Consider the following 22,952-nt stretch of genomic DNA (forward strand, 5'->3'; position numbering starts at 1 on the left):
TAGGGCCTTCCCAGGTCTTTACTGGGTGTGCATACAGTTCTTGCATATGTGCTTGGCCCTCTAGATTCCTAAGAATATGTTAGAATTTTTTTAAAGTTCCCTGTGGACACTATCTCATTCCCCCAGCTATTCCTTTAAACTTTTTTGATCTCCTTCTTGTTTGACCCAACCGTTACCACTATTTCAGGCAACTGCATTGTTTAAAAAATTGCCACTGATTATCTTTGACAAACACTCTGGGTCAAAAGCTGTTCTCAATTGTGAACTCAGATTCAAGTTAAATAAAGATAATCCCTGTGAATGGAGGCTTTCTGAGAACTTCTAGAAAGTTCAGAAAATGACAATCTTGAGTAGTAGAGGTTTGGGGATACAAAGTTATTCTACTTTCTCTGGTGGCTTCTGGGCTGCTGATTTTCCTAGCTACTCTGATTGTGAGGCTGTTGGTTTTCAAAGCTCCTGCAGAGCTGGGGAAAGGGGCATAGAAATATTGCTCACTATTTTTACATGCATTCCGCCATTTTTTAAAAAAAAAAAAAACAGACAACATTGTATTAATTTCCTGTATTCTTAAAAGGTTATTTTTGAAAATATTTTTCAGTATTCTTATTGCTTTTATGAAGGAACAGAGTTCTAGAGGTCTTTCTTCACCGTTCTCATTAGCATTACTCACACTTTTTATTCAGTTTTATTAAAGTATAATTTACATTTGAAAAAATTACCAATTTAAGGTATCCAATTTAAAGAGTTTTGTCAAATGTGATCAGTTATATAACTATCACCACACGCATAATACAGAAAATTTTTGTTAACTCAGTACCCCATTGCTGGCATCTGGCAAACATGTCTGCTTATTGCCACCACAATTATGCCTTTTATGTGTTTTTAAATAAATATAACCACATGTATACAATCACTGTATCTGTTTTTTTTTTCACTTAGCAAAATGCCCCTGAGAGTCATCCATGTTTTTGATATATCAGTAATTAGTGACTTGAATTGTTAAGTATTCCATTGTATGGATATACTACAATTTTATATCCATTTACTAGGAGATGTGAATTTGGGTTACTTGTATTTTTTATTATTTTATGAATAAGACTCCTATGAACATTCAAGTACCATTCTTTTTATGGACATATAATTCCTTTTATATTGAACACACAACTAAGAGTAGATTTGGTGGATCAAATGCTTAAGTATATTTAATTTTATAAGAAATTGCCAAATGACTTTTCAAAGAAGTTGCATCCTTTTGGGAGTTTCAAAAATTCTGGATCCTTGCTAACAGTGTTATCAACATTTGTAATTTGAACATTTTAGTGTACATGTAGTGGTGTCTCATTTTGATTTTAATTCCTTTCTCCCATGACTAATGATGTTAAATGTCTTTTCTTGTGCTTATTAAGCATTTATATATCTTCTCTTAGAAATGCCTATTCACAAATTTAGCTCATTTTTAAGATAAAATTATTCAACTTTTATGAATATTAAATATTAAAAAATATTTCTAGTTATGAGTCCAATATCAGATTCTCTCTAACTTTTGTGAACATTTTCTTCAAGTCTATAATCAATTCTTAAGGTGCAGAGAGATTTTTGAGTTTATGATTAAAGGATCCAAGTCTATAAAGATGAATATAGTTAAAGTCTCCAACTTTAAAAGTAATAAATACATTTTCTCCATGTATCAGAAAATATACAGTGTATTTGATTACATGGCATATTAAGAATGAGCCCTTTGATATCTTTTGTGTATGTAGTAGATAAACTTTTTCACAAATAGAGAGGTTTGTTTGTACTACCCAACTATAATGGAAGAACAGGTGATTAGATAAGTAAATTTTATAAATGATAGGCAATCCTTCAAACCTGTCACAGCTACCAAATGAGTAACATTATTTTTTTTTAATTTCACATACCACTGTTAGGTAAAGATGTTAATACATGTGGAATTGACCAAGAAGATAACCTGTTAGCCACAAAGGCCAAGAATCCACTGAAGACAGTCTTAGACCAGATGATCAGCTTCCCATCAAGAATTGCCTATTTTATTTGACACTATTAGGAATTCGTAGACAGTGGGTAAATTGCAGGTGACTAAAAATGAGGAGAATCATCATACATTTTTAAGTCAATGAGTGTTGTGATAAGAAGTTGAGAAATAGAACTGGTTTCAGTGTGAACCACTGGGAATAATAGCGAAGCCAATTAAGAGGCTGTTGCCTAACTCTAGGTGAAAGATAAGAAGGAACTGAACTAGGAACAAAAGAGAGGAAGGTCTTCTTCAAAGACATTATAGACGTAGAATTTACAGAACCTCTTGATCAATGGATATAATTCTTGAAGAAGAATCTCAATATGACTCCATTTTGTAGTGTGGGTAACCTATCGGTGATGCACTCATTCAGACAGCAAGTAGGAGATAAGTTTTTAAGAGAATGCAATGAGTTATTTGAATTTGAAGAACCCGTAAGACCCCACAGATTGGTGAGAGTGGGATGTAGTTGCAAATGTAGCTATGGTCTCAGGTGAGATGGATCAGTGACAGTAGCGGTTGTATCATCAGAACCTAGTTTATTTTGAGATGAGACACTAGTATGCCCATCCAGAGTAACAGAGCAAATACTTCTGTTTGAATTCTAAATAAATAAATTATATGGCCAAAATTCACTGAACTGAAATCATATGACCTATGCACACAAAAATGGTCAATGATCAAAGATGAGAGGTTGAACACTAGAATTTACTTACTTCTAAGTCCTGAGTAATTTTCAGAGAGATATTTCCTCACAAGAAGAGCACAACTATAAAATTTTCCATGCAGAAAAAAATAGAAATATATCATAGAGGACTTAGAAAGCCCAAGGAACAAAATTTAAGTAGACAAAGGAGAAAGTTGTTATATAACTCACTTTTCACTGAAGAAACCCTAATACTATAAAATTGTTTGTGAACATGGAGGTAGGCTAAAAACAGGAGGGTTGTTTGGAATTGTATTTTAAAGTAGGTAGAGACCTAAAAATTCTTCCCCAGTCTATATCCAGGTGATTTCTCTCCTTACTACCAATACAATACTAGAAGTTGATTCCCCAAAGAGGCTAAAACAGAAGCTTCCTTGATTGGGAGTATCAGACATGGTTGAAGATGGGTGTTCTACTAAAAACAGAAGTCCATGTCACAGTCTGCATACTTTCTAAATGTCAGCATTCCCAAGACTCTTCTATTAATTACTCAGCTCCAGAACAGTGGAAAACACTCTCAAGAGGAATCTCATTTCTGAGAAATGTGATCAGCTCAGAATAAAAGACAAAACAAGGGCAGCAAATCCTGATTAGAACAGGTCAAAAGGCTCAGAGAAACAAGTCTCCAAGGAAACTAAATTGTTAGACAATCCAATATAATAGAAAACACATAGAGACTGAGGTAATTGAGAGTGTTTGGGTTTGGATTTAGGGATAAGCACATAGAAAATTAAGGAAATAAACTAGATACTTATTAACTTCAGAGATAACCAAAAGTTGAAAATGAAAGGAAAAATAATCAAAGTATGATATACAGGTGAATAGCATTTCCATGGTCATGATAAACACTGAATATTTGATTTATCCATGAATTATGACATGGCTATATTTGGAAGAGACAAAAGGTGAGCATGTTCCAAAAATCAAATTCAGTAGATAATTACTTACACTGCAAGATTAAAAAGTTTAAAAGAATTGTTTCCAAAGAGTGAGAAGTAGGAAAGGAGATGAGAGGTAGTGTTTAACTCTTCAAAGCTTATGCATTCATTAATTGTGATAATTTTATTAAAAAATGAAACAAAAATAATAAAGGATTTGTGAAGGGAATTTCATGACAATCAGATTGGATGAAAATTGAGGATGTCTTCCAAATAGTGAAAAGGAAACATTTCACATGAAAATGTTGGAGTAGTGAGTATAGACCCTTGATGGAGAGGTAGAATTGAAAGAAGATTGGTAGTTTGCTTGATTATAGTTCTTTAGGTAGCTAACTAATTGGTTAGTCAATTTATTGAAGACAGAGAAGAAAGAAGTTGAGAGAGAGTTTGCTGAATAGAAGGGAACAAATGAAATCTCAAAGTCCCAGATGAAGTGGTGGATATTGAAATAAAGAACAAGGTTAAAAAGGTTAGCTTTGAAGAATAGGGGCATCTTTTCTTGCAGAGCACCGAAGCAGAGTGGCAGGATTAAGGGCATATAAATATAATTGATGATGAAGAAAAGTATTCTGAAAAGAATTTATATCTAACAGTTTATATTTTCTCATTGGCAGCTGTGGCTAAGGCTTCAGTTGAGGAACAGGGTCTTTCTGATTGCCAGAGATTAGGAACCAAACAGAGGGGAAAATGAAAGGAACGCTGCTGAGTAGCAATTTTGGGAGCCCAGCTGAGGGTGAAAAGCAAAATATATGTATTAGTCAGCATGGACTACCATGAAAGAATACCACAGACTGGGTGGCCTCAACAATAAGAATTTGTTTTCTCACAGTTCACAGTTCTGGAGGCTGAAAAGTCCAAGGTAAAGGTCCTGGCAGGATTTGGTTCTTGGTAAGGCCCCTCTTCCTGACCTCCCGACAGCCACCTTCTCTGGTGTTCTCACATGGAGGGAATTGAGGAAGGAAGAAAGAGTGAGAACACATAAGCTCTCTGGAGTCTCTTCTTATAGGGACACTAATCCTGTTGGATCAGGACTCCTCCCTTGTGACCTTATTTACCTTCAAGTACCTTTTTATTGTAAATATAGTCACACTGGGGGCTGGAGCTTCAACACATGAGTTTTGAGGGGAATACAGTTAAGGGCATAGCATGTATAATTCAGCAATATAGTGCAAGTTACTTTCCCATGTATACCCAACTGCCTGAGACCAAGAGAAAAGACAGACGTTAGTTATACAGATCCTATTTGGGGATTAGTAGGATAGAGTTGATGGGAAGTCAAGGTGGCAAATGATTGAGGGACTGGTGAAAGTATAGCTAAAATGATTGGCATGGATTGCAAGAAGGGTGGAAAGGGAAGCCGGAAAGGACTGGGTTTAGATTAGAGAAAGTACAATATGGGTGGGCCTAGTGACAGAATTCTCTTAGGTCAAAAGGCACAAATGAAAACTACATGTTTTCTGCTGTCTTGGGACATAATAGGTTGTTTCTGCTCTTTCAACTTTACTGAAAAGTAAAGAAGGATTATCAAACTGGAAAGACAATTTATATTCATTAGAGGTAGTAATCATCTTTTTTCCCCTTGTTTTCTAGACGACTAAATACATTGAACAAGTGTGCCTCAATGAAACTTGATGTGAACTTCCAAAGGAAAAAGGTAGGTGTCCATACCTGGCTAAGACAATGACCACATCAACAGAAACAGTTTGTATTCATAGATTAAAAACAACATGAACCAAACAAAATTTTGAAATGCTCTACCATCTATGTTGCTTCTCCAAATATCCCAACTTATCACAGTGGTCCTAAATAAATCCATTGTAAAGCCACTCTGAGAGCTGTTTGTCTCACTGTTTCAGTTTGCTTTAGTATTTTTATCAGAGGATTTGAATAAAGATGTAAAATCTCAGTTCTTAGTAATCTTTTTGAAATTTGTATATTTGTAAATGCCAACCTATATTAGACTCAAATACTCCACAAAAACTAGTAGATTAAAAGAGTTTTCAGAAAAGGATCAGTGGGTCCAAGCTAAGTTATCTTATGGTTTGTTCTGTATGTCAAATATGCATACATTCTCATGCAGGTTCATTTGATGCTGTAACTTTTAAAAGAACTAGTTGACAGTATAACCACAAAATACTGAGTCTGCCTCATTTTAACTATTCTCTCCCTTGCACTTTTATCCAGTCACAAATATTTGGTGCATTTTAAAAAGTTACTGTATTTTCTTCTCCTTTGCATGTATTATCTGAGTGAACAAATCTCAAGATTTCAGTCTTAAAGCTGTACAGGCTGAGCATATCTAACCTGAAAATCCAAAATCTATTATACCCAAATCCAAGACTTTTTGAACACCTACATGATGCTCAAAAAATTTTAGATTTCGGAGCATTATGGATTTTGGGTTTTCTGATTATAGATGCTCAACCAATAAAACCTATACAAATATTCCTAAGTCAAAAAGACTCCAAAATCTCAAATGCATCCTTTTCCTGGCATTTTAGGTAAGAGATATTCAACCTGTACTTTGTCAAGCACTTTCTATTTTCCAGAAACTAGGTTATGTGCTTACCATACATTATCATTTAATTCATTTCTGTAAGACTTCTCTGCTTTCTAGATTAAAAAAAAAAAAAGTAAACCTCGAACAGGCTGTCATTTTCCTATAGCCTTACAGCTAGTGGTATAACAGGGTTTCAACCTCAGGAACATCTAACTTCATAACCAAAGCTCCTAACCACTGTGATGTTCTATCTCTTTGTCACTGAATTGATCCTTTTTAAGAAAATCCAGGATTAGAATCATTCACTACTACTTTTCCTTTAGCATCTCAATTGTGTAACTAACTAATCAAGCCTCAGTATATTTTGAAGAAATGGAGAAAACATCTTTCAGTCAAAAGAAAGTATTCTTTATTTTGGTTTACCCAGAGAAATCATTACATCCAATGGATTTTAAGAACCTCCTGGGTAACCTAATCTTTGAAAATAATGTTAACCTGAATTTGTGCTCTAAAATAGCACCCCTTCAAAAAAACCCAAATGAATTTGGATTGACCTCACCTTAAAAGCAATTCAGGATTTGAGCTAAGAATCAACGATTTAAGCTAGGGAAGCAAAGGAGTGAAAAACAATATCCAGAGAAGTATTAAAACATGAGAAATTTTTCCAGGCCAAAGACAAATTTAAAATGTGGGAATATACCTCCCGACAGCTGTCTGGCTGAATAGACCCCTTGAGAAGCATACATACTATTTGAAGCATGAGGGTCAGATGTTGTTTTGATTGTAACACATGGTTCTTATTAAACTGAACACAGCCATGCCTGTGTGTCTAAAGCGTGGGTGCTCAGATGGCGGGTATAGACGACTGCCTCTACAGACCTTTAGCTGCAGTGTATCACAAAAGAAAATGCCTCAAACTAATGACATGATTTGTTTCCCACAAAGTGGAGTGACTGGATTTTTACCCTGTCATCAGCTTTTCAAAACCCACAGGCGCAATGGTCTTGAATAACCTTTGTTAGGCTCCTCATGCATTATGTTCACAAAAGCTCCTCTGTAAATTGGTCACTTCAGTATTCTGACATTCTTGGTGTATTTCTTATGTTGGCTATAGTAGCACACACTGTACAGTCCCTGCTAAGCAATAGGTCTCACAAAAGCATGCACTTAAATAAAATACTGCTTTTTCCACTGTGAATTGGAGCGTCATGGCCTGAATTTTCAAATAAAAAAATTCAAGATGTGGTCTCTACCCACTTGTGACTCTCGGTAATGACCAGCATTATTGAGAATCCAAACTCTGATGCAGAAGGTGTTGTGTGTAGCACTCATTTCTGTGATCTACTCTTACATAAGTCATAGGGTAATTCTTGATTTTACTATGAAAAAAAATAAGAACAGGGTAAACACTAGTCCAAGTGATCAAAAATAGAAAGTGAGACTTAGGAACTGAACACCCTGTGAAACTCCAGCCAACTTAGGAATTCATTTATTTAGAAGAAAATTAAGACAGTAGAATTTCCTCTAGATCTGTTCCAGTTTTAAGCAATCCAAGAAATAGAAGCAGAATCTTTATCTCCAATCTTCAGAGACTCTGACTTGTTGTTTTACAGAATCTAGTTCCCAAATGGCTCAAGTGACCAGTATCACAGTCCTTCTCCATTTGAGGTTGTTAAATCTATGGCAGAGTGACATGGGCTTGCCTGGCAGTTTGGGTGGTTAACAAATGCTAGCACAGAGCGTCTTCTCTGCCAGACCCTATTCTCCATCACTAAGTCCATGTCACAGGTGCAGAAATCAAAGGGCCCAGTTACTTGCCCAAAGCCACACAGAAATGGTAGAGGCAGGATTTGAACACCAGTGTTCTGGTACCAGAATGCTTCTCTTCACCTTTCAAAGATATTCAGAAATGTATTGTAACCTGAGTGAGCTTCTGGCCCTTGTCTGAGAGCTGGAAGGGTCTCATGTTTCCTCAGCAATACATTCAGTTAACTATTTGTACTGGGTTTTTTGTTTTTTTTTTTTTTAAAGATGTGTCTTTCCGTCTGTATTAAATCTACCATTGATTGTCTCCATGGCAATCTTGTTGAATTCCATAGATTTGGATGGGCTGATCAAAGGAAGAAAATAAAAAGTCCACAGATAAGTATATATATATACTTGGTTAGGTATATGTCAGATGTCACTTGTAAAGCACCAGGAGAATGACATTGTACCTGCCCTCCCACAAGATACTGTCTAACCACTTTTGTAGAAGAGAAAATTGATTAAGGATTCAACATCGATGTCCCTGCCTCTGAGAGTCAGGTGGAGACCAGTGTTCTCATCTGATCTTGGCCTCACTGAAAGGTTGACTAAAACTCAGCCAAGAGGCATTGCAGGAGAGCCTGGGCACACCTGCAGTGGGCTGCCTGTGACTTCATGTTTTTCAGCCCTGCCTCATTCCAAGTGGCACATTCCTGCCCTGAAGAGGCTGACTCAGCCACTCAGCCCCAGTTAACTTTAATGGAAGACACGCTTCTAAATGTCTATGTAACTGTGGATTAGCTGCCTCTTGCAGCTGCAGATCCTTGTGGCTCCTCTTTCCCATGTAAAGATATGACCAAATTCCAGGGTTGTTTTTTTTTAATCCCCTCTTTATGGAGTGTCTGTTTGGCATCTGTCTCCAAGGAATATATAATTTCAGTGAATAATGATCTCACTTTTAGAAAAAGCCAAACATCGGAGACTCATCTAAATTAAAAACCCTAAGGCACACACCAAGCTGCCAGTCCTCAGAAAAATGTTTCTTCCTCATTATTACCTACCAAATTCACACTGGCTTCATGATGACACTGAGCTCCCTGATTCTGGCTAGTGTTTATGTGATGTGACTTCTATTCAAAGGAAAAATGGATCTGGAGACTCCCGTCAGGCTCTTAATGAAAAAAGGAGACACATGCCCACAACAGACTGGTCTTTCCTCATAACAAAGACGGCCCAGGAATGAAAGAGCAGCTTCAAAAGAAGGTTCTGGTTTAAATTCCAGTTTTAATAAGACTCTCTGTAATCGTGACCAACGGTGGAAAGCAACATAAAAACCATGACTAATTGCCACCTTGCAGCCAGCACCCCTGCCTGGATGCTATGGGCATTGCAGAGGAGCTGCAGCTGTGGCTGAGGGCCCAGTCTTCACCCCACCTCCTCACAGCCTTTCCCAGCCTCGTAGCCTCCACAAATAGCACTCCTCTGGCAGCTCTGAACAGCAGAGTCAAACGAGAGAAAAACGACATTGTCTTCTATCATTCACTTGCAGGAGGACATGAACAGTTTTGAATTGCGTGTGAATGTCTTAGAACCTTAGAATCTTGGAGCTGGAAGGGATCCTCGGTCATGTTTTCCAACCTCCCACCCCCTCACTACAGGATTTCTTTCTCAGAGCGTCCCTCACAATTCATTCAGCCCCCGTTTGTAAGCTTCTCAACAGGATGAGCTTTTTCCATCACAAGGCACCTTATTTTTTTTTTCTAATTACTAGCAGTCTTCCACATAATAAGCTAAAAGCTGCTGTGAAATAAATTAGCCCATCTGATGCTAGCTCTTTTCTCTGGAGACTATGGATTTTCCTTTTTGCATATACCAGCCCTTCAGCTCTGTCCTCTAGAGCAGAGATTGACAAACTACTGTTCTGTTTTTGTAAACAAAGTTTTATTGGAACACAGTTATAACCATTGTTTTTGAGACAACAGAGTTCAGTATTTGCAACAGAGACCATAAAGCCTGTAGACCTAAACTACTTACCTTCTGGCCCTTCACAGAAAAAGTTTTCTGACCCCTGCTCAATTCAGAACAAATTTCCCCAAACTATCTGTTGTAAATTACCTGGGGTTTTGTTTTATTTTTATTTCTTGTCTGCCACAATACTTTTATAAAATTTAATGCACATGAGTTAGAAATATGAAATGTATAATTATGGAAAATACCAATATTTTAGTAAGGCTTTAGCAATACTAAATGTTTTAGTATTAGACACAAAATTACACCCCAATGAATATGAGCAGAACAAATAGAAGAAACAGAAAATAGAAAAAAATGACAAAAACTGCTCACATTTTTATTGAACATGTGCATGATATGAAGAATTGTGATCCTACTCATAATTTTGTTATTCATCTATCTTAAGTAAATAAAAATTTTACATTGAGATGGCAACAAATTCCTCATATTAAATACTTGTCTATACATTTCGAACCATCACTGTAATCATGAATATGTAAGAATTTTAATGTGACAGTGAGTTTTTGTTTGTTATATAATTTTGGTAGAATGGACAACCACCCTAATCACAGGAATAATGTACATCTAAAATGTTTCTTTTTTGTTTTGTTTTAATACCAGTCAGAAACTCGCCTACAGAGTTCACTGATTAGAATGGAATTGAGATTTTAAAGCAGTTTCAAAACTGAGAGTTTTCCTTCAAACACCTGTTATTCTAATGAAACAGGTCATTCCATACTTTCAAAGTCCATCTAACACCCTCCTCATTAGCCATGTCTTGTAATTATAAAGTTGTAAATTTAGATTATCTTTATGTGGAACAATCAAGCCTATACATGAAGCACTGTGGGTTGTAGTAGATAAACCAATCTACCCTATGTGAAAAGACTGATCCGCCAATCTTGATCTTGGATAGCAAAGCCCTTGTCAAATGGGGACAGTCAATTAATGCCTACTCTCAATTTCTATGCCTGTCTCACATGACTGGGAAGTTTTGGGCCCCAGGCAACCCCCACCACACTTTGAGTTGCACTGTCTAGAGTTCCTTGTTTCTAAACCAAACACTGTTAGTTCTTTAGATATCCTTCACAGAACATAGTGGTTCCTAGATCCTTGCTCATCCTGATTGTTCTTCTCTAGAAATGTACTCCATAAATATAATATTTAGAAAAAGTCCATTGTTCCTGACTAATGTGACCAATGAGAATACAGTGGGCTTACCTGGCACAGTGGCGTATAACTATAATCCCAGTGATTCAGGAGACTGAGGCAGGAGAATAGCAAATTCAAGGCCAGCCTTGGCAATTTAGCAAGACCCTATCTCAAAATAAAATAAAAAGAGACTGGAGATACAGCTCATTGGTAAAGCCCCTGGGTTCAATCCCCTATATGGCAGAAGAAAAAAAGACACACTGGACTCTAACCTCCTGAGACTCTGGATCCTTGCTCTGATCACACATCCTAAGGTTGGTGTCTTCGGTAGTCATATTCCATGGTTAACCCACATTAAGATTAAATCTGCTCAAGCGCTCAAGGTTATTAATTGAAAGAGGAGTTGAATTAAGTATGTTTCATCCTATAAGATATCTTATAATTTATTTTTGAAGTTGGAGTATTTTTATATTTATTCATGCAGTTTCCACTTATCAACAAACCATTCTTCAATTCTGTTAAGATATTTATAGATCTCAATACAGGATAAATATCCCTTCCAAAATGCTGGGGATCAGAAGTGTATTTGGGATATTTTTAGAGTTTGAAATACTTGCATATATGTAATGAGATACTTTGGGGATGAGGCCTATACACCTTATAGGTAATTTATGGAATATATTTAGTAATTTTGTACACAGATGAAAGAGAATTTTATAGTACGGAATTTTCTACTTGTGGTATCTAAAGTTTCAGACTTTGGAGCATTTTGGATTTTGTCATCTTTACATTTTAAAAGCATGAGTTCTTCTGACTCATGAATTTATTCTTAAAATGCCCATAACCTTGAGTTATACCTCCTGAGATCCCTTCCTCAATTGCTTTCAGTCTTTTGAGCACACTCTTTCGTGAAGTTATTCAACCACTTACTAACAACACTCTAGCCGCTTCAAGCATAGTTAGCTGTCTCAGTCACGACAATTATTGTCAATTATCTTAATGAAATTCATATTTTCTGTATCCATAGTATGTTCATGATCTTGTATACCACATAGAGTCTTCATAAACACATCCAACTCCCAGAAATTCACACTTAGCATTTCTAAATAATCACAACAGTTTGTTTGTAACCTAAAAAACAAATCAGATGAAACCTGATAATTTCTTAAAAACTAAGATATTTCCAGAAATACTATTTGGGAGGCTACCATGCACCTGAACACTCTTCTGGGTCCCGAGTGTATAAAAGAAGCTGACAATGTACCAAGAAGCCATGCAAAACACACTGCAGATGAATTTAATGGGTCACAAAAAAAAAAAAAAACACAATGTTTTAAAAAATGAAACAAACTAGACTATAGGTTGAGTTTCTCTTATCCAAAATGTTTGGGACCAGAAGGGATACAGATTTTAATTTGGGGGCATTATGAAAATATATGCACATATATAATGAAATACTTGAGGGACGGAATCAAATTCTAAACATGAAATTTATCTAGGCTTCATATATACCTTAGCCTGTAGGCAGTTTTATTCAATATTTTTAGTGTGCCTATGGTTTGACTGCACTCTATCACATGAGGTCAGGTGTGGAATTTTCCACTTGTGACATCATATAGACACAAAACATTTCAAATTTTATAATTTTAGATTAAGGATGTCCAACCTGGATAAAATATGAGAGTACAAACAAAAAGGGCTAATTATTATAGCATTTTTTTTTTGCTTTAATGTAATATACATATAAACCCTGAGTTGTGGTGGAAAATGAATCTCTTATTGTATGTCACAGTCAATAATTTAAAAGATCTTGTACTAGTGGAAAAAACAGACTCAGAATTTTATGCCATTGGGGATATACTATGATAATTTTATGCTTCTCCTTTAGCAAAAGTAGAAGGGGTGCTTTTTTTCTTTTTTATTTGTTTTGTTTTTATTTTTTATTGCTTTGGTTCAAAAAAACTTAAATACTGCAGAATTTCCCTGACTCTTTGCCTCCTTTTTCAGGGATTTAGCACTTTCCACATGCCTCGGTTGGGTTGTAAATGTCTTCCTCTTGGCCAAATCTAGTGGAATAAGCTCCTAAAGCCCAGCAGACATGGGTGCATTCTAGCCCCTGTCCACAGAGCCCAGCTTGGCATCTCTCCTTAACCTAAATAAAGGAGTCTTTATCCAACTAGTATGTGGTTTGCTAGCATCAGTAACCAGGCTTGAGAGAGTCCTTGGAACCAAAATTAAATATTATAGTTTCTATTTTTAAATATCTATATTTCTCTAAAAGTGGATCCTTCTTTTGCCTTTTCTAAAACTCTTTGTTGAAGGGATGTTTTCAGAATACTTACTCAATATCAACTTCTTACAAGTTTCTTGAAATGTGATCTGAAAATCTAACAGCTCAGCCTTCAGCTATCATATTGCTTTATACATAAATGTCCCTCAGATGTTGGTCTTTATGATATTAATCACAGACAAAGAGGAAGTTGAAAGTATCATAAGAAAAGCCTATGTTGAGTCATAGTCCCAGAATCTTGCCTTTTTTCCACGTGTACAATTACAATTTCTAAAATTCTTTCACCAAAGCTCCATACAACTTAGCTTTAAAAATCAAAGCTAAGTTCCCCACTGTGAAGACAAAGTTGGAATGCCTGTTTGTACCTTGACTTTGTACTTTCTTCCATCTTATTCTTGAATGTTGGAATTTTGTCCAACCCAGATAGAATCTAGATTTTGAAAGATAAAAACAATTGAAACATGGAAAAATGACAAGTAAACAAATAACTCACATCAAGGGACCATCATTACCTTATTTAATTCTCTCAGCAAACATATGAGGCAGAGTCTATTTTTGATTATACACATAATGGAAATTTACTGTAGTGAGGGTAAGTAACTTGTACATTGTTGCATAGCTCTTAACTGATGCCACTACCGTCAGAACCAGGTCTTAGAACTGGATGACAAAGTAATTTAAAAAAAAAATGTTAAGCAATTATTATGGGTTTGAGATTTGGAAGGATATAAATATAAGCAAAATAGAGAAAGACAGGTCCTGCTCTTGTTGACCTTCCCTGTAACAATTGAGAGTGGATGCTGTCAAGCTGAAGGCTTCTGTTCTGGGAAATTATACATCATCATATTTGGAGTGTACTGTGGAAAGCCACTTAGTTGTGAAACATGCTGGAGACAAGAATTCTCGCCAGGTTTTTACTGTAATAGATTTAGAGAGAGATGTCAGGGTCCTAGACAAGGGAGTGAGAGTGAAGATATGAAAAAGGTAACAGATTTGAAAATCGTTTTCACATAGGGTCTTGGTGGTGTGCATGGTGAAAAGGGAGCAGGAGCTGACCCTTCATTTTGAAAGTACATTATATGCTCTCCCTCAAGGTCCATGCTGGACCCAAAGATATGCAAAGATAAATAAGATCATCTTTGCCCTCAGGGAATGAAGTCTGTCATCTCTCAGGTGTTGCAGATTCAGGCAAAAACAGGTGAGGCCAGTGTGTCAGATACAGAAGGCAGGACATTTTTGCAAAGCCCTGGGGACTGACCACAACTTAGAGGGCATGTCCCTCCAAAGGCATTCCTGCAGAAGGCAGAGCAGCTGGATTGAACTCTGTTCAAATGTGATCTCCATATTGACTCCCAAAATTCTACTCAAAGAAATTTAGTACATGATTTTGCTGTTAATTTATACAGGAAATATACCATAAGAATCAAGTTTGGGAGACTGTGGTTAAGGATTGTTAGTTTTAAGATCTGTTGACATTGAGGTTCCAAAGAAATTACCTAAAGAATAAGGGTCCTGGGACTCAGCAAAGAGATATGGGGAAAGAAGTAAGTACCCTTTATAGCAGAGTTGAGCTTTTTTGTGAAAAAGAGGGCTGCAGGTGTTTTATATTTAGACTGTCTAGTCAGATGGTAATTACACCCTCTTTGTAATCAGGAAAAAATTGTTAGAGAAGAAAGAAGGATGCAAAAATTCTATGAAAATGGAAACTTGGCAAGTTAAGAAGAGGTCCTCTGGGGAGGAAGAGGATTTATAATGAAAGTGGAGGAGGAGCCAAGCAGGGGTGCCAAGGAACCCCAGCATAAGTGCCAAAAGTGAGGGGTAAGGAGGTGGAAGTGCTGTGCCTGCCTAGGTCACCTTGCTCCTTGTAATGAGCCTCCTCCCTGATGTTTTGCAGGGTGACGACTCAGATGAGGAAGATCTTTGCATCAGCAACAAATGGACTTTCCAGAGAACCAGCCGCAGGTGGTCTCGTGTGGACGACCTGCACACACTATTCCCTGGGGGAGACAGAAATGGGTCACCCGTGGGCCCTATGATGAGAAACACAACCAGCAGTGAGAGCGTCCTCACAGACCTGAGTGAGCCCGAGGTCTGCTCCATTCACAGTGAAAGCAGCGGAGGCAGTGACGGCCGCAGTCAGTCAGGCCAGTACTGTGCTGACAGCCCAGTCATGCTGGAGGCCACCCTAGTCAGCAGTGGCCTCCCACAGTCCCCCCGAGACACTCTCAACCACCCTTTGCACCCCAAGAATGAGAAATCCAACAGGGCCAGGGCGAAGTCGATTTTAAAACGCATGGAAACACTCCGAGCTAAGGGAGTCCATGGGAAGCATAAGGGGCCAGGGCGGACAGGTGGCCTTGTGATCAGTGGACCTGTGTTACAACAGGAGCCCGAGTCCTTTAAGGCCATGCAATGCATCCAAATACCAAATGGAGATCTCCAGAACTCACCCCCAGCCGCCTGCAGAAAAGGGCTTCCATGCTCCAGTAAATCCAGTGGTGAGAGCAGCCCCTCAAACAGCAGCAGTGGGGTGAGCACGCCATGCCTGAAGGAACGAAAATGCCACCAGGAGGCCAACAAGCGTGGGGGCATGTACTTGGAGGACCTGGATGTGCTGGCAGGGACAGCACTGCGGGATACAGAAGACCAAAGCCACACTCATGGGTTTCACTCCCAAGAGAATTTGGTGGTGCATATTCCCAAGGATCATAAACCAGGAACATTCCCCAAGGCACTTTCTATCGAAAGCCTGTCACCCACAGATAACAGCAATGGGGTTAACTGGAGGACCGGGAGCATCTCCCTGGGCAGGCAGCAGGGCTCTGGCGGGAGGGAGCCCAGGCTCATGGCATCCTGCCACAGAGCAAGCCGAGTCAGTATCTATGACAATGTCCCCGGCTCCCATCTGTATGCCAGCACAGGAGATCTGCTGGACTTGGAGAAAGATGACCTGTTCATCTTGGATGACATCCTGCAGCAAGTCAATGGACTCCAAGAAGTAGTGGCTGACTGGTCGAAAAATGTCTTGCCTGAACTGCAGACTCATGACACGTTGGGTGGGGAACCTGGTTTACCTGCCTTGCCATCTCCTAATCAGATCACCTTAGATTTTGAGGGCCACTCTGTCTCAGAAGGTCGGACAACACCCAGTGATGTAGAAAGAGACGGAACATCTCTGAATGAGTCTGAGGCCCCTGGGGTCAGAGAAAGGAGGGATTCTGGTGTAGGGGCTTCTCTGACGAGGCCAAACAGGTAGGTGGCATGGTTTCATAAAATGGAGTTTCATTCATTTTGTAAGAGTTATGCTTTGTTTATTTGCTTTAATAAATATATAGAGAATCTACAGAAAGCCTGATACCATTCTTGGGTGATACCATTCTTATGTGGCTTAGAATTATTTGAACAGAAGTGAATCTTTTGTACAGATGCAGTAACCAAATCCATGTCAAAACACATTTATTTCTCTTTACCCTTTATTTCAATCTTAGTTTTATTTTAAAAAAAATTATTTTGAGCTTCTTATTTGCAAAGCTCTTTTCTAGGCATCCACATGGGGAATGACAGACAACTGAGGCACAGTCCCTGTGCACAGATGCTTCCCAGTATTAGTTAAAATGTTTCTACTTCCAAAATTAAACTCTTTAATCCCATGAGAAATATCTGAGATCTAAGGTGGGTGCCTCATAAACTGGTTTTGCTTTAAGATGCTGATTATAAACCATGTAAAAGCTGGTTTACAAAGATTATTTCAGAAATACCCTAAAAAAAATGGCCCTGGGAGGGTCTAACTAGTAGAATCACTATCACTGTGTGTGTGGCTGGCTCTGGTTGAAACAGTGCTTGGTCTTAAGGCTCATTGATATGTTGTCATCTGAGCCTTCACTTTCAGGCTCCATCTCAACATTGTCCAGGAGTTAGACAAAGAGGCCCAGAAGGAAGCATGAAGTGGTCTACAGCCCCCAAATATCTGAGAGCACTCCTTCTCTGCTCACCCTCCTTCTATGTCTCTGTCTCCATCTTTCTGTTTCCATTTCTGTCTCTTTTCCTTTTTCTGTCTTTCAGTCTCTGTCACTCTCTTACACACACACACACAAGTCTCAAGTTCTCAATATTTGGGAATAAACAAAAATTATTGAATCATTTATTTGAACCTCATAACAAAACTGATAATTTTTCCAACTTGGAAAAAAAACAATTTTTTATCTCAATTCTATACATTTGTGTTGTCGATTACATTTGTTCTGTGATTTTCTTGGCTCAGAAAAGGTTTTGATTAGCTGCTTATAGATGAGGGATATCCTGTGTTTCCCAGTACCGAGTCCACTTTGTGACTGGCTTCTCTGATGGTCTTTCTGCTCAAGGCGACTCCGATGGAACAGTTTCCAGCTCTCACACCAGCCCCAGCCATCCCCGGCGTCACCCCACATCAGCAGTCAGACCGCCGGTCAGCTGAACCTGCTCCAGCGCTTCTCACTGCTCCGCCTCACAGCCATCATGGAGAAGTACTCCATGTCCAACAAGCATGGCTGGACATGGTGCGTAGCACGTTCACAGTGGGATTGTTCGCTCACAGCTAAGTATGCGATTGCAAAAACTTCAGTGTTTGCATTCTGATGTCTGAAGAATCCATTCACTGCCTGTCCTGGCGCTGTCCTTGAAGTAATGCACGGAGTTCTGTCTCCCTGTCCGCCTTCTGGGCAGGCGCAGCTCGGGTGTGATGTAGCCTGCAGGAAGCATTGCTTTATTTGTAGCTCTCAGTTGGTTTCCAGGGAAGGCAGTCAGACTCCAAGACAGAAAAAAGAGACAAGTAAAGGGTGATTAATTGTGAACAGAGGAATTAAAAATAAACTGACTATAAAATAATTCTGGCAGTCTGCAGAGAAACATGTGTCACTTGTACTTTCTCACCCAATGCAGAACTCACTACTTAGAACATTGATTGACTCAAAGTGCATTTGATTCTTCAAATACATTTATGCTTTTATTTCATTTGAAAATTAAAATGAGAATATCCAGTGAACCTTTGTAATTAAGGAATTGACTTTAAATCATATGTTGGAACTTGTATATAGATCTATTGTAGATGATTTGGTGAATTTGAAAATGTGTCAGTTTTTGTCCCTATGTTATATATTATGTATGTAGATGAATCCATGGTGCTTTTATAAAAAAAATATTTTAGAAGTTTATAAATTGCATGGTCAAATTAATATATGCTTATGTATTAAAATTCCTTTAAAAAATGCAACTGGCTCCAGAAAACTAAGAGCATAAACAAACAAACAAACAAACAAAAAATGTGGTTTATCTTCTCTCCTCTCTTTTTTCCTGCAACCCCAGCCAGATTTCTTGTTCCTGTTGGAATTTTTACATGTGTTTAATTTTATTCTGTTGGGGACTTTTAAGTATTCATCACTTGAGAGATGTGGCAATAACAATTCAATTGGAAAACTGTCCATTTGACTTGAAAACAAAGCTACAAATACATTCTGCAAACATGACTCATGCTGTTTAGTAGACATAACATAGGCAAGGGCCACACGTAGTATTGCCATGCAGTGTGATTAATAGAGAAAGAATGTTGAATTCTCCCTGTGTCTCTCGGGTATTCCAACAAGAGCTTGGCTTCCTTTCTCTTGCTTCCACAGCCTCTCCCCACGGTGTGCCCCAGGGGGCTTGCATGACCTGGTTTCTGTGAATTCTAGGTCAGTTCCAAAGTTCATGAAGAGGATGAAAGTTCCTGATTACAAAGACAAGGCTGTCTTTGGTGTTCCTCTCATAATCCACGTCCAAAGAACGGGACAACCTCTGCCTCAGAGCATTCAGCAAGCACTGAGATATCTTCGTAGCAACTGCCTTGATCAGGTATGGCTGTAAACCTAGATTTGGACTTGGATTGATGGAATGCCAGACTGAGTTAGATCTGTTCACTCCCAGGCAAGATCTGCCCCACCAAACCTAAAAGGCATTACAATCTTTACACACTAAAATTTAATTTGACTAGGCTCAATCCCTGCCAAGCTATGTGAGGATGTTTCCTCATGACTACTGGGGTGACACCTTGAAGTGACTGCAAAAAGTTAATGTTAATATTTGTACCTCTGATGTCTAATTTACATTCCCAAGAAACTGAAAGGTAAGCTATGTCCTGCATTTCTTTTTTTTTTTTTCTTTTTCTTTTTTTTTTTTTTGGTACTGGGGATTGAACCAGGAGCATTTTACCACTGAGCTACATCCCCAATCCTTTTTACTTTTTATGAGAGAGGATCTTGCTAAGTTTCTGAGGGTCTAACTAAATTGCTAAAGCTGACCTTGAACTTGCATTCCTCCTGCCTCAGCCTCTTGAGTGGCTAGGATTACAAGTATGTACCACTGTGCCCAGTTTGCATTTGCTTTTTAATTATAGTCTCAATGCCACCACTGATTTCACAGCATGCTTTTATCCCTCTCATATTATTTTTGTAAAAAAATAAATTGGTTTTTGTAACTCCCTTTATTAATTTTTTGAAGCAGCATATGACCAGGAAACCTTAAACCAAAGACAGATTTATTTACATCTTTTTAAAATGTACAAGTAAAAAGTGATAAAAAATATGAAAACAGTATGATATAAATCAAATATCCTTTCATCTAAAAGAGTTGATTAAAGCTTTTGTTATACAAAATATTTAGAGATTATTTTCTGCCTCTGAGACTATTTGAGGACCATAATAATGGTGGACTGTGATTAAGCCCAAAGTGAAATCCATCCTGTAATTTACAAAGCAAAGCCTTTGCTTCTCCAAATTAACACCCATTAGTTTCTTAAACATTCTGTCCAAAATAAAAGTCATATCCCTGCTTCATAAATTGCAACCTTGAGTAGTGGATGTATTTGCAGGCAACAAAGTAACCAATTGTTCACCACACTTTTTAAGGCATGCAGAGAATATGTACCAACCTTAGATTATTCAAAACTTTTATTGATTTGCCCTTGACCATGGCTCAGTTGACACAAATGAGCTGAGTTACATGAGTTCAAAGATCTTGGCACTGATTCTTGTAGAGAACCAAAACTGAAAGCACACATACAGGCAAGATGATTTCTGAATAAATTAAATACTAGATTTTGGTGGAGCAAAGTAGGAGTAACTTTGTCATTTGAAATCATCTTTGATTTAACTAGAGACATTATGCTCTTCAATCTTTTGCATGTCTAATCTAGAGGATATATATATATATATATATTTTTGCATATTTGGATGTCATTGTAGAAGGTGGAGTGGCTGCTGTTGTTGCAATGATGATGTTTTGGTTTTGTGAAATGAATTTAATAACATGCTTCTTATTTCTGAGAAATAAGGGCAGCAAAGTGCTTAAAAATAAGATGCTATGAAAGAGAATATTTTGCTCCAAAAGTATGGTCAGCTATTACTTATCAGAAGAAAATATATTAAGAAAAAACAGTTGTTGGTTCAGGAATGCCCAAAGGGAATACGGTTCATCTATGCCATAAATTGAATAACAGTAACCTTTCTTGACTGTCCAGCAAGTTCTGCTTTCACTGCTTCATTTAATCCTAGATCTACCCTAGGTAGTTAATACCCCAGCCTCCATCAAGGAGCCAACACCTGTTTATAAATCTGTGTAACTCCAGAGTTTAACTCCCATGTTTAACCACTGCATTCTACTGTACTGTTAGAATTGCTTTTCCCTTGTGAACTTTGGGGTGGCTCCATCTCCAGCATTAGGGGACACTTTAAGAGTTGGTCCTGTGCAACTCATTGATGAATCTGGTCTGTAGATTTTGTTGATGATTTTGGTCATTACATCCTGTTGTGTTCTTTATCTGAGAATAGGAGGAATAATTTTTTCCTAAGGCACTATCCAGCTCTTGAAAACAGTGTGCTGCTTCTGGATAATTTGTCTGTTTTTTATATTATAGACACAAGGATCATTCAATTGAGTGTGTTTTCCTCTCTGTACTGACTGCTAGGAAGCTTGGAGCCAAATGCATATTCTGTCTGTAGTAAATATAGATAATTTTTAAATGAATTTTCTACATCAGCCTCATACCTAGTTTCAGTTACTATTTTCTATCTTTATTTTCCTCTTGCTGTAATTTTTCTATTATTCTTAATTTGACTATATCTTATTGTATTTTATGTATCATTGTAAGTCACCTTAAAGTCCTCCTTGAACAAAGTTGGGTATAAATAAATAAATTATAATACCACTATTCTACTCTCTACCAGCTCCTAAGTATAGAATGGGAATAGAAATTTAGAAATTCCTGCCCAGTGGAGATTTTGAATAATATGCATCACCAGCATTACTGCTATGATTTGACCCAGTCTCCCTTTCAAAGCAAAAGTTGCATGGAGAGAAGAAAGTCATAAACAAAGAGGAGAGTGGACACCAAACCCTCCTCCAGCTCTGCTCACTGGCTTGTCCCCAGTGTCCATCTCAAGTATCTAACTAATTTTTAAGTCTGGAAGAATTCCATGTTATAAAACTGTACAGACAAAGCCTTGTAGGAAAGAGATTCATTTCAAGGGCATAAAGACTGACTCTAAATGTAACCAGACTGAGCCAACACAGTGTTTCTCTTGTTATCAGTCACCAGGAAGAATCTGTAGGGTGGCAGATGGACTTTTGCTGCAGTCAATTCCCACCTTAATTCTGGCAGGGTTTCCTTCCTCATCTCATTGTGGGGAACATGCAGAGGTCACCCTTCAGATCCCTGTGGGAAAGGAAAGTTGTCTAAGAAGGAAACTGAGGAAAACTGGAGAAATGAAGAAGAACCAAAAAAAATCCAAGTAGAAGAGGAAGACTGTCTTAGAGAATTAACAGCAAGTAAAAATTAATGAATCCAAAAAGACAGGGAATTAAAGAGAAAAAAGGAAGAAGAGAAACATTAGATGAATGTCCCTTGTAGGCCAGCAGCACTTCCTTGGAGAAGAGATTCAGTGTCTGCACGGGATCTTGAAATCTCAGCCCTACCCATAAAAGACAGGAAGGTCTCCAAATATCCTTCTTCTAAGCCATGCTTGAGCAGGAAGCACCATCCAAGTCCTGCCTAAGGCTCTGTCCTTGATCTGAGGGAAGGAGGATTCATGCAGGGAACTGGACCACTTCCCCTCAAGCTCAGAGTTCATCTGGAACATAAGCACTCATCACAGAGTTGATTCCAGCCCCACAAAGTCCTGAAGCAGTGCCAGCATTTCACCTCCCACACTCCCCACTGCAGAGCAGTTTATATATGATGAAGCATAGCTTTTCCATTTGCGCCCTTGCAGATGGCTGTAGATGAAATGAGGAAGTTTAGCCTTCAATTATGAACCATTTGTATTCAGACATAGCAGTGCGTGAGAGGAGCCTCGCTTTGTTGTCTGCGCCTTTATTTCTGCCCTAAATCAACAGTGCACAGAAGCATAGGTTATACTGGTTCCTGATGAATATGAAGTCAGCTCAGTGCTCAAAATCAGAACCCGCTGCACACTCTCCCTATGAATCTCTCCCTTTCTGAATAAACCCAACCTTTCTTCATTAGCTGAGCAAATTTCTAAAGAAGAGGAAATGGAAGTCCTGATAAA

The 22,952-nt window shown here is 38.1% G+C and overlaps 1 protein-coding gene across 10 annotated transcripts in view; it reads left to right on the plus strand.

The window, feature by feature from the left end:
- Positions 1-22,952, plus strand: part of Stard13 (StAR related lipid transfer domain containing 13) — a 473,503-nt gene that overhangs the window by 432,045 nt on the left and 18,506 nt on the right. For 7 of the 10 annotated variants that reach the window (XM_013360729.4, XM_078016122.1, XM_078016123.1 and 4 more), the window contains 4 exons: positions 5,270-5,333; positions 15,272-16,629; positions 17,739-17,912; positions 19,026-19,242. In XM_013360729.4, the coding sequence (XP_013216183.2) occupies positions 5,270-5,333; positions 15,272-16,629; positions 17,739-17,912; positions 19,026-19,242 (1,813 nt within the window). Of the gene's footprint in view, positions 1-5,269; positions 5,334-11,382; positions 11,402-15,271; positions 16,630-17,738; positions 17,913-19,025; positions 19,243-22,952 lie in introns of those variants that run through there. The other 3 variants (XM_040281609.2, XM_005317087.5, XM_078016124.1) reach the window with 2 other exon arrangements.

The sequence above is a fragment of the Ictidomys tridecemlineatus genome, chromosome 6 (genome assembly GCF_052094955.1).
Source record: "Ictidomys tridecemlineatus isolate mIctTri1 chromosome 6, mIctTri1.hap1, whole genome shotgun sequence".
NCBI classification, from domain to species: domain Eukaryota; kingdom Metazoa; phylum Chordata; class Mammalia; order Rodentia; family Sciuridae; genus Ictidomys; species Ictidomys tridecemlineatus.